The sequence below is a fragment of the Tamandua tetradactyla genome, chromosome 2 (genome assembly GCF_023851605.1).
Source record: "Tamandua tetradactyla isolate mTamTet1 chromosome 2, mTamTet1.pri, whole genome shotgun sequence".
Classification (NCBI taxonomy): domain Eukaryota; kingdom Metazoa; phylum Chordata; class Mammalia; order Pilosa; family Myrmecophagidae; genus Tamandua; species Tamandua tetradactyla.
The window spans coordinates 212,248,511-212,260,910 of record NC_135328.1 but is presented as its reverse complement, the minus strand read 5'-3'; the positions used below and the strand labels follow the sequence as shown (position 1 = coordinate 212,260,910).

The 12,400-nt window shown below is 40.4% G+C and overlaps 1 protein-coding gene across 1 annotated transcript in view; it reads left to right on the top strand.

Annotated features, from left to right (window-relative positions):
- PDPN (podoplanin) overlaps nt 1-12,156 on the top strand; it is a 33,312-nt gene extending 21,156 nt beyond the window's left edge. The window contains exons 3-5 of the mRNA XM_077151240.1: nt 378-495; nt 6,312-6,423; nt 7,947-12,156. Coding sequence (XP_077007355.1) covers nt 378-495; nt 6,312-6,423; nt 7,947-7,953 — 237 coding nt within the window. The 3' untranslated portion in view covers nt 7,954-12,156. The remainder of the gene's footprint in view (nt 1-377; nt 496-6,311; nt 6,424-7,946) is intronic.
- The last annotated feature ends 244 nt before the right edge of the window (nt 12,157-12,400 follow it).

Sequence of the window (12,400 nt, the reverse complement as noted above, 5' to 3'; positions counted from 1 at the left end):
CTCACTGGGAGATGAAGGCCATTATAGGAAGATACAACATGGTGGGCGCCAAATAAATGTTACAGGGGAAAAGTGCCATTCAAGTTCAAGGGAGAGAAAGCATTAAAGCCTAGTGATCGAGTGTTTTCAGAAGAATTAAGACCCCAGGAAGTCAGCAGACTAAACATTTGGTATTCATTCCTAGAGTAGAGGTGCTTGTATTCCTATCCCTACCCTTGTTTCTTCTTTTGTTTTTCTCATTCCCACTTTAAATTTATGCCATCATATAGTTTAAATATTTATGCCATCTCAAAACCTCTTCTGTTACAACAAGACAGAGTATACATTTGAAAGTATTGGGTTTTATTTCCTGCTGGCCTCATGTGCCTCTCCAATAGAGATCACCAAGGACAGAGAGTGTGACAGCCACAGATCGGTCAACTCTAAAAAGCACAGTCCATAGCCAAGAAGAAAATCAGAAAACCACAGCCTCAAATGCAGCGACTGGACGCTCTGGTAAGTAAACAAGGTGCCCCAATAGGGGCTGTTCTTCTTTTGTATAATCTGTGCATTCAAAAAATCAACAGATATAAGCAATAGGGGACATACTGGAATGCCAGAGTGAATTCTGAAGCAAGTTTTACTTGGTAGATTCAGAATTTTATTTATTGGGTTGCTAAAAGCTGAGTGTCTCTCTCTACCTGGGGATAGTACACCAACACTGGCAAGTTAACTAGCTATGGATGTTGATGTTCTGACCTAAAGTTGACCTAATGCTACACAAAGAACTTTGTGTTGACATCCAAGAGCCTAAAACTCAGCCGACCTGTTTAGGCTTTAGTTGATACTCGACCAGTGTTCACCATCTTACACTGCATTCGTGTCTATATGCATGGAGCAAGAATCTATTCTAAACCAGTCTTACCAGGATTTTGGACCATACTCTTGATTCATAGTCAGGGCCGAGAGCAGTAGGACTAGAACACTTTGAAGAGAAATCATGGAGGAAGATCATAAATTATAAGCTATAGACCACTGCTGATGAGAATAAGGAAAGATCTTTGTCATTAAACCACTGATCAATGGAAGAGATAACTTTCTATTTTCAGAGCTTTCCTAAGAGAAATCCAGTTGTTTGGGATCAAAAAATATTTATGCCTTATTTTGTACTAGTTGGGGATGGGAGAGAAAAGGAACTAATCTTTGAATAACTACTATGAGTGCCTGCTAACTTGGACAATTTCACATAAATCGTTTTGTCTAGATCTCATGTTTCCATCTCTAAAATGGAAGTAAACATCTAGACCTTGTGTATTAATCATGGTTCTCCAAAGACACAGAACTGACAGGGTATATATAGAAGTGGGGAGGGAGAGGGAGAGGAGGAGGAGGAGGGAAGAAGTGAGGGAGGGATTTATTATAGGAATTGGTTCACACAACCATGCAGGCTGGCAAATCTGAATTCCTTAGAACTAGCTATGAGCTGGAAACTTCGATGAAGGTGATATTATCAGAGGGGAAGGTGGCTGACTGGCTGAAGTAGAGACAGAAATTCTTTCTGATTCTGAAACCCTGAGTTCTGGCTTTTAAGACCTCTAACTGTTTGAACGAAGAAATTCTCCATATTGCTGGGAGCCATCTCCTTTAATTATACATGCCAATAGTCATAGATGCAGCCAAGTGATTATAGGTGCAGATTCATCAAGGAATTTATTGGGTAAAATCTGGCCACTGCTTGCTTGATCAATGGGCTTCACACCATAACTTAGCTAACTTGATGCATGAAATTTGTAACCAGAATTCTGCTGATAGCAGAGCCAAGCTCTGCTCCAAGTTTGGGGTCTTGCCGTGAGAAAGAATTCAAGGACGCGAAAAGCAAGTAGCAAACAGCAAGGTTTATTGAAGCAAAAGTAGATGCTAACAAAACTAGTGTGTAAGTGCTCAAGAGCAAGACAGTACACTGGGGTGGATAAGGTCAGTCAGTTTTATAGGAGATTTAGCCCACAGTAATCTTTTTTTTTTTTTTGCCCCCTGATCCGTGCTTGTCAAGTTGATTACCACATGCACTTGTGGCTTTCTTATTATGTGCTTATCACATCTTTCAAAAAGTTCTTTCTGTTGGCCCAATAGGAAACTAGTCTGCAACCTTCTCAGTTGGACCTAGTAGTGAGATCCTGTCTCATCCTCAGGTCCTGGCAGTGAAACTTTTTACCCTTTCATGACCAGGTGGAGGACTAGTGCCTGTAGCCCAGAGGCCCTATTCTGTCCTGTCCGCAAACTGACCATCACACCTTGACTGAAGCAGTGGTACCCTTAATACTGGTTGTGCATCTGCCCTACCTAGAAAGTTATTCTTTATTGTTCTATGTGCCTTTCTAGACCCAATCTCAAAGCTTTTTAAAAAAACTCCATAGCACTCCTGAGCATTTAAAAAGTGCTTTATGAAGTGCTTTGAAAATAAAGCCTGAAGGTCATTCCCAAGATACGAAAGAAAGATTACCAAGTAAACCCCAGAAAGAACTAAATAGGGCTGAACAAGAAAAGAATAATCAATATAAGTTGTCACTGGAAAACACTTCAAACTTTTGGAGAAGAATTACTCATTTGTAATGAGGGCTAACAGCTAATTAGCCTCTCTTTCTATTTTAAAAAAAAGGGTGTATTGATGGATATGGAGTGTATATAAATAAAAGTAATCTTAAAAAAATTCTTTTAAAAATTCTCATTTGTCTGGAAGATACACAGGGTCTCTTCCTGTCCTCTGCCCTACACCACTAGCCCCAAAAGTGTGATTTATGGCACATTTCCCCCCCTCACATATTTCTATCCCAAGAAGTTTTCACATGTGAGTTACAGTGTAATTATAAGCAGACTTTCAAGAAGTAATTTTATTAGGGCAGCGGATGTTAAGATTTTCCTTGAAACACTCAAGGACTAGGATATTTGGATATAAGGCACATTTTCCCCCGTGGTGGAATTGGGAGGGTGTTAGGCAGTCTAGGACTTATAAACTGTAATTCAATAATAAATCTATTTTTCTAGCCCTTGGTGACATTGATGGCTGATACTGATGTGTTATGGCCCCAGTTTATATGTGAGGGCATGTAAGCAAGTGACTGGCCTATCTCTGCTGGGTCTTGGCAGACAGGGATGACATCTGGGGATTGATTCAAGCATCTTTGCTCTGGGCAGGCCTTGAACCCAGCATTCTCCCAGCCACTTTTCTGTGGTGGGACAGCATTGTCAGCTAGATCTCAAAAGCCCAGGTTCAGCTCATACAGGGAGAGTTGGGTTCATGACCCTTCCCCTGGGGCTGTGACAAGGAGACAGGGATCAGTTATTTCAACCCAACCATCTGAAAAAGTGAGTATCTTTTAGTTGATGATTGGCTAGTATCAACTTTGAATGAGAAAGCTATTGGCTATCTGTGGTATTTTGCAAGTTGTGAACTGTGTCCTAGGGTAGGGCTTGATTGATTAATTTCTTTCCATCATCTCATTAAATCAAGGCATCTTGACTTTTTCTACCATCTGCAAAGTATGTAAATAACCACCATCTACAGGAGTTAAGAATGTGGTACAACAGAGTGATTTGAACAGTGAATAAAAAAGTATTTGCAAAGTCCCCTTTGGGGAATGGTGAGAAAGGGGGAAAATTCAACCTCCCCAAATGGAGAATTCTTTTTTTTTTTTTTTTAAAGATATAGAATGTTAATATAGAGGAAAAAAATAAAAGTAATAATAGTAAGAACAAAACAAAACAAAACAAAACAAAAACCTATAGCTCAGATGCAGCTTCATTCAGTGTTTTAACATGATTACTTTACAATTAGGTATTATTGTGCTGTCCATTTTTGAGTTTTTGTATCTAGTCCTGTTGCACAGTCTGTATCCCATCAGCTCCAATTACCCAAATGGAGAATTCTTGATATTCTCACAAGTAGTGTGCACAACCAAAGCAACAGGCTGACTCCCCAATCTTGGGGTTTGTTCATATGAAACTTAACCCCACAAAGGATAGGTCAAGCCTACTTAAAATTAGGCCTCAGAGTCACCCCCAAGAGAGCCTCTTTTGTTGCTCAGAAGTGGCCTCTCTCTCCAGCCAACACAACAAGCAAACTCACCACCCTCCCCCTGTCTACATGGGACATGACTCCCAGGGGTGTGGACCTTCCTGGCAACATGGGACAGAAATCCTAGAATGAGCTGAGACTCAGCATCAAGGGATTGAGAAAACCTTCTTGACTAAAAGGGGGAAGAGTTAGATGAGACAAAGTGTCAATGGCTGAGAGATTCCAAACAGAGTCAAGAGGTTATCATGGAGGTTATTCTTACACATTATATAGATATCACCATGTTAGTCAAGATGTGGTGGAGAGGCTGGAGGGAACTGCCTGAAAATGTGGAGCTGTGTTCTAGTAACCATGTTTCTTGAAGATGATTGTATAATGATATAGCTTTCACAACGTGACTGTGTGATTGTGAAAACTTTGTGTGTGTCTGATGCTCCTTTTATCTACCTTATCAACAGATGAGTAAAACATATGGAATAAAAATAAATAATACAGGAAACAAATGTTAAAATCTGTAGATTAAAATGTTATTGATCAGTGAAAGGGAGGGGTAAGGGGTATGGTATGTATGAATTTTTTTCTGTTTTCTTTTTATTTCTTTTTCTGAATAGATGCAAATGTTCCAAGAAATGATCATGATGATGAATATGCAACTATGTGATGATATTGTGAATTACTGATTATATATATAGAATGGAATGATCAAAAGTTAAGAATGTTTGTGTTTGGTGTTTTTTGGTATTTAAAAAAAATAAAATTAATTAAATAAAAGAATGTGGTATGATTATGGGAGAAACAAAACAAAAACAAAACCTTTATTTTAAAAATAGGAATTGTGTAAAATTACCTGAAAGAAACTCACAATGGAGAATATTCACATTTTAACTACTGGACTAGGTTTGGCTGCAAATAACAGAAATCCTGAAGTAACAGGACTATGAACGGAAAGATATATTCTCTAGTTGAACTTAACTGGGCACATTGCTGCCCTGAAAAATCTGGATTTTCTTACTAAATAAGAAGCGGGGAATGACTATTAAGTAGACAAATCACAGTCTTGGCCATATCTTCCAAAACTAGAATATTACTCTCAAAATAAACATCTTTCATGCAGGGACATACAAGCTAAACCTCGCCATAGAGGGTAAATTTTCTCTGGTCTTGACATGGGACTAAGAGTCAACAGTCCTGGTTTGTCTTTTTACCTTAACCTCTGAAATGTTTCAACCATTTATTTAAGATCTCAATCTCTGTAGCTCAGTTTCCTGACTGCCTTCTAAATAGATGAGAAAACATCTATTTAGATGTTTTAGTGTAGACAAAAGTGCTATGAACCCGATTGTGAAGAAGTATTCATAAATTCAATAATCATAATTATGATGAAGACCAGTATCAAGTCAGAGCTTGCTTAAAATTCCCCCTAATTGAATTTATTTAAGAAATTATCCTCTTGCTTCTGTTTTACTACTTTCCACTTAAGGAAAATTTCTCTTTTGCCAATTGTTAAATTATAGTTATTAAATCCTAATAATTCTATATCATTACATCTCTCTCTTAGTCTTTACAAAGAAAGTGGGTGGAGAGGCACCATCAGTAGTTGAGCTTGGTAGGTTAGATTTTTTTTTATTACATGGGCAGCCACTGGGAGATGAACCCGGGTCTCCATTATGGCAGGCGAGCTCTCTACCACTGAGCCACCGTGGCCTGCCCTAGGTTAGATTTTGGTATGAAATATTCCTATGGGAGTAAAAATATATATATATCTGAAACTAATCTTTGAGATGAATTATTCATTTCTGGACCATAACAGCAGGAGCAGAATAGAGGACCTACAGAGAAGAGATTACAAACCATTTTTTTTTTAAGAGAGAAAAGGGAATTCTCTGTATTTGAAAATAAGCAAACCACAAATGAGTGTTCACTTAATGACAGCTATGGAGAATGGTTGCATATCATAATTTATTATTAGTAAGAATTGAAACAAGGCTAAATTTAATAGCTTTACTTAAATGCTACCCAAAATTAACAATGAAGCCAGTGTGAATGTTATGCGTGATAGATCCTGAGGCCCAGATATCTATGCATGTATAAGTTGGAGTAGAATAGCCCAGAGTTTCTCCCCTTCTACTGGAGGCAGAAGAAACAGCGTAGAACATTATTTGCTATCTACTATGGGACCGTAGCTTGGCTTATATATACACGTTTTATCACAGGTGAGCTGTTTATCTGGGGCTCATGTTCTTTTTTCCCTCCCATTCAGATGGTTTGACAACAGTAACCCTGGTTGGAATCATAGTAGGGGCCTTACTAGCCACTGACTTCACCGGTGGGATCGTCTTCGTGGTTGTGCGAAAAATGTCAGGAAGATACTCGTGAGTGAACAACCAGTGTGATTGGCAGAAGAAGGCGGGCATTGCTAGACAAAAAGCTTTTGACCAATAGAAACCTTCATATTAAGGTCATATTAAAAGTCCCCTACCACATTATGTAAGAGTCTACAAAGGTTCCATGCACTAGGGTAACTTCTCAGAAACCTACAACATCTAGGTGGGTCCCTGGACCAAATAAGTCCTGAAATGCAGAGGGGCCAGCTTTTGCAGAACATTAATTAGTCCCTCCCCCATCCCATGTTATCAACAGCCCCTTCCAACATGAAAAAGTTAGAATGGCCAAAGCCCAAATACCCCTAAAGAGTGGGAGAAAGATGGTGATGGTGGAGTTATACAGAGAAGATAAGGTTTAACAAACGAATATGATTACTGAATCATTGCATTGATATTTCTTTTAATCCCCAGTGTCTGGAAGCAGCTAGTAGTAAAAACCTAAAAATGTGGAATTGTAACCCATACCAAACTCTGAAATCTGTTCTACAACTAATTGTTGCAATGTGCTTTGAAATTTATTGCTTCTCTGTAAATGTTATTTTTCACACACAAAAAAATTTTTTTAAGTTGATTGTGATTAAGTAAAAAAAAATTTTTGAAAAGTCCCTTACCTCCACAGGGACCACATCTGAAGTTTCCCCATTATAGAATACATATCTACTTGGGTCTTATCAGTTTCTAAACAAAGAGACTCAGAGCTGGAGCTGGCTATTTGGTTGACTTCTGTTGAGCAAAACCAAATTTGATCTCTTTCTTAATTCTCCACCTAAGTGAACTTGAAAGGAAACCCAAACCAAGTTTCACCTTTCAGTCTCGTCACCCTGCTCCCAACCAGTAGAGGTGGGTGGATTCCGGAAGAATCACCTGCCACAGAGCCAGGACCCATCCTAGTTAGGAATTCTACTGATGATGGGGTCTTTTCCTTAGGTCCCTCTACCCCGGGTATGTGTACTTCTAGCATTCATTGTTTTTTTTTTAATTCTTGCATTCAGTTTTATGATGTGTCTCCCTACATATGTGTATTTCTATATCTATACGTACACACACAGAGGCAGATATGTGGCATCGAACCCAGGTCTCCCGCATGGCAGGCAAGAATTCTACGACTGAACTACCTGTGCTCATTCATTGATTTTTGATGAGAAGGAACTTTTTGCTTTGTTAAATGTCCTTAGTAATTCAGAACACTCAACGTCATAGAAGAAAGCTTTTCCTTACTTCTGTTGGGGAGATGGAGAGAGAACTAATGATATACACTGGGGGTTGGCGGACACTAGTGATGATGTGGCTGTAGGTTCGTCATGGTGGGAGATGCCTGGGAATCTGCATCTGGCTGGGTGAGGATCAGGGTGGAGGAATGAGGGGGCAGAGAGGCAGAAGAGTACCAGGTTCCAGAATCGGGAAGCTTAAAGGAAAGGACAGTAGGAACAACGACTCATTAGGATAGGACAGTAGGCATTACACTTCACAGTGCCGGTAAAAGAAGTAACAGTCTCTCTTTGTTTTCACAGGATCTAAAGAGCTAAAGAGTTGTGCCCTTCTGCCAACATGTTTTAAAAAAGAGAGTTCCTTATTTCAACCTGTCCTGGAGACTGGGAGATTATGACCCGTGGACAGGCTGCCCACCCTGCTGTAAATCCATGGTGATCCCTCCACTTGCCAAAGTAACCAAAGGAAAGAAGTCACAAAACTTGCTTCTCTAAGCATTTGCCTTTGGAAACTCTTTGAATACAAATTTTGTAGAGAGGATTTTAAAATGCCTAGAAAATGGAGCAAAATTATGTAAAGGGATTTGTAACTAAGATAGACGATGTAATTCTATCCATGTTAGACACTGTTATTGCATCTTCATTCTGAACATTCCTTGTTATTATAAAATGAAAAGGAATCTGGAAATATTTATACCAATGGAGTACTTGGGTCTAGTGCTGTGTCAGTAAACGGCACAAGCATTTTGCAATTTCTGATCTGTTGAAATGTACACATTCCTGTCTAGTTTGTGTCTTTTTTGGAAGTCCTATGAATAATCAAGTAGAAAAGCTAAACTTGGGTGATATGTCATGAGCAGCTGCCTTTAGCTGGTCCAGATAAATCATTTCTAAGGCATCTATTTTAACTCATAAACAGGAAGCATCTATACTTTGGGGAAAGGATTTTGTTCCTCACAAACAAGGCCACCACACAGCCTCTAGACGTGCTTTACCATCTTCTTCAGCAACAGCTCGATGACTCAAAGATTTGTTCCCAGCTGCCTCCTTTGCTTGCCTCAGCTGATTGGGGCCAGAGCTAAGGTATCGACTTCTCTTCCCTGAACCCTTCAGATTCTTGCGTTGTTCTGGAATGTGGAGACCTTGGCTCTTGATACTGAGAAGGCTGTTGCATGCCCAGTTGTGCCAGCGGTTCAAGTGTTAGTAGAACGTGCTCATTTCCCAACATGTATTTTCTGTCTCAGAGGAGAGATAGGGGAAGGGAAAAATAAGTTTGTACAATATTGATTTTAAGAAAGCAGCTAGATTTAAGACTCAATTTTTAAAAGGATATGCCTAGTCTTTATGTCATCCCACCTATTTCTGTGGAGTTACGCTGAAGAGTTCTAAATAATGGAGCCCACAGCCCCAATTTGGCACCATTCGCCTCAGCCCATCTCTTCATAAAAATCAATTGAATGTTTTTTTCTAAACAAAAAGTTTTCATGCTGAGCAGATGCACTTTCATGATTGTGGTTGTATGATTCTGATGTCCTCAAAACCTGTAAGAGTTCATAAAACAGGAAAAGCAAACTATCAGGTGGAAGCACAGTCTGTTCCTCCCAATTATTTTTTTTCAATCATGTGTGGATGTTATTTTAAACAGTCTGCCCTTGTGTTACCCAAATCCTGCTGGTCCACCAGCCCGGGTTCCATATTCAATTGAGAAAAGAGCTTAAATCTTCTTCAGTTTCATCACTCAAATCCCTTAACAGGAATTAGAAATAATACCCATTTCTTCTTTTTCATCTCCTTTCCTTTCCTTATTTCCCCACACTAGGAAAAATAATAATCCATCCCAAGTCATACACTGGACCCAATACCTGCTGGGACAGGACTATGGGTTTCTTGGTCATGACTGCGTTGGTGTTCAGTGCAGTGTAGACATGTTTTCAAATAAAACAGATGATTGCGTACGACAATGCGTCAGAACTTTGATTGGGAATCTCCTGCCTCTGCTCACACTTGAGGACATCTCCAGACAAGATTATAAATTATGGACCATCTGCCTCTTGACTTGATTGGGAGTGAATTACAAGTGGTCATAGGAAGTAAACCCATGGGGTGGGGTGGGGAGTGGAATCAAGCTGTCCCTTTCATCAGGTTTCAGCCATAGCAGAGAGGTTAAAAGTCAAGCTGAGGAATGGGGTAAGAAGACAAAGCATACCTTGGGAGTACTTTTGCCCTGTTTGTCCTGAAAGGTGTATGATCTTTTGCCTGGTTCCTAGTTTCTCCCCACTGGGGAGAGTTGTCATGAGAGGCAGCAGCTTCACCTACTCCTCCCTGGGACAGGTGGTCTGGTCTTGAGTGTCTAGGGCATGGCTACCCAAGAACAGACTTCAGTGGAGGTGATCTCTAGGAGGGGAACTCCAACTCCCTAGGGGCCTGGGTAACATCCCCCACTCTGGAATCTCTGTTGCTAGGAATCCCACTGCTCCTTGGCCCTTGGCCACTGCCAGATCCAGGTGCCTCAGCCCCTGAGGTCATCGGGATCTGCTGCTCCCCACACCATCTCCACTCCTGGAGGTGGAACCAGGGCCATGCCCTGATCTGCCCTTATCTGCCCTGATCCGCCAACCCTACTACCCACATAAAGCCTGGATCCTAGAAGCAGGTGAGTCGTCAGCATCATGCCTTCCTCAAAAAAATACTCGATTTTTGTTAAGTCGGGACTGTTGAATTTGGCAGAGTTTAGGAATTCTAGGTGTGCAGTTTCCATGTGGTGCTCCATAGTAGAGAAGACCAGGGTTAAAGTTCGGTTCTGCTCTAACCCTTTGGACCGCAGTTTCTTCATAAGAGCTTCCATGAGATCTTTCAGAAAACGTCCCTTTTCTAGCAGGAAATGAACCACTATAGATCCACAGACTGAAAAAGACCAAAGCCTCTTGGCAAGTCAAGTGTAAATTTATATCCTGTTACACACCATCCCCAGGAGATGACTTAAAACTGATGGATCTGCCAAGGGAACTGGAAGCTTAAGGAAATGGCTCTTCCAGCAGAGACATCAGGGGAACAGGCCATGCCGAAGTTAACTGTTTGTGCTGTGTTAAAGCCTCGTTTTAATCCTTGTTAACATTTTTTTATTTCAATCTGGAAGAACCAGTTGAAAACCAGGATTTCATTCTGTTTCATGTGTCACCTTCAAGGATCTGCCTTAATGAGCAGGGAAAGCACAAGTAACTGCAGACACCTTGCTTTATTTTAATTGCTGTGTATTTAGTGTTCATGGCAGGGGCCACTTGTGATAAATGCTTTAATGGAGGAACAATGCCTGCTCTAAGATCTGAACTTTTGATAATTAAAAGTCCAATGAAGTGGGAGAAGAATGTCCTTGAAATAAAGCCAAATATTTACACATGCACCTGTAATGGCCATCCACTTGTGGTGAACATCAGAGGGCTTGCTTTTCTTGAAGGACTGCATTTTTCTTTGCTTTTCCTGAAGCTTCAAATCAGGTCAGAATGGAAAGTAGGTCCTAGGTTTTCAAGTTCAAGAAGTATAAGTTCTGGGTCAACAATGCATAATAAATTTAAAGTCTTGGCATAGAAGGGTGAAGGCTGGACGGGTAGTGTGAAGGATATGCATTTTTAGTCCGTGGGCTCAGCTTACATGTAAACACCTGGGTATGGACAAAATGCCAGATTGAATTCACTGAACATTGTTCCTTGACACTTCTGCTCTCTCTGGGGTCCTTTTATCAGACATATACAAAGCATCATGCGCTCTATTTCTGTATCAAAGGGCTCCAGGTTGTACTACAATAGTATGTGATCCTGAGACCTGGTTTTCCTGAGACCAACTCCCATTTTTCTCTTTCCTGCCCCCTTCTCTCCTATCAGCTTCACTTGCCACTAATGAAGATCTTTGAGAAAATATCACATGCCTGTTGCACAGCGAGATTACCAAATGTTTCTGGAGTGGTGGTTACCCACTGGATGTTACAGAAATAACAAATGAGGTCGTCGGAAATACATGCTTAAATAACCAAAAGCACTTACAGTGCCCAGGTGTAACCTCACAAAGGTATAAGAAAGTATCACCCCTTTGTTTAAATATGCCTATGGTTAAGCTAACTAAGATATCCATTGTTGGTGGTTCTAAGTGTACTGTTTGTTTCCTTAAATAAAAAAATATGTTAAAAAGAAAGTATCACCCTCCTGGAGCTCTTATAGCTGAAGCTGGAGCTGTGACAGGCACAGGGCTAGCTGGAAAGGGGTTGTATGACACAGATGTTTGTCCAGCAAAATCCAAGGATAAAAGACACTGACTTTGGTGAACAAAGTATTTTAGATGCTCAAGAGATACACTCTGTTGTGGGATAGGAATAATCTGTTAGTTTGTTCATTCATTCTTTCTTTCTTTCTTTCATTCAACGAACATGTATTGTCAGACCCTGTTTTAAAATGCGGGGATATATAATGAAATAAATAGACAAAAATCCATGCCCATGGGATTTTGTTAGCATGGCAGACAGACCATACCCAAAATAAATAAGTAAATCCTAGAGAATGTGGAAAGTTAGAGGGTGGTAAAGGAGAAAAACAGATCTGGGGAAGGAAAGAGGAGAAGCAGGGAGGAGGGAGTACCGTGCTGAATGTGGCAGTCAGGGAAGACCTAACTGAGAAGGGATTTGGGCAAGGACTTAAAGAGGCAAGGGCGTGAGCAAATGGTTATCTGGAGAAACACATCTGGGCAGAAGGAATGCCAGAGGCCTGGGC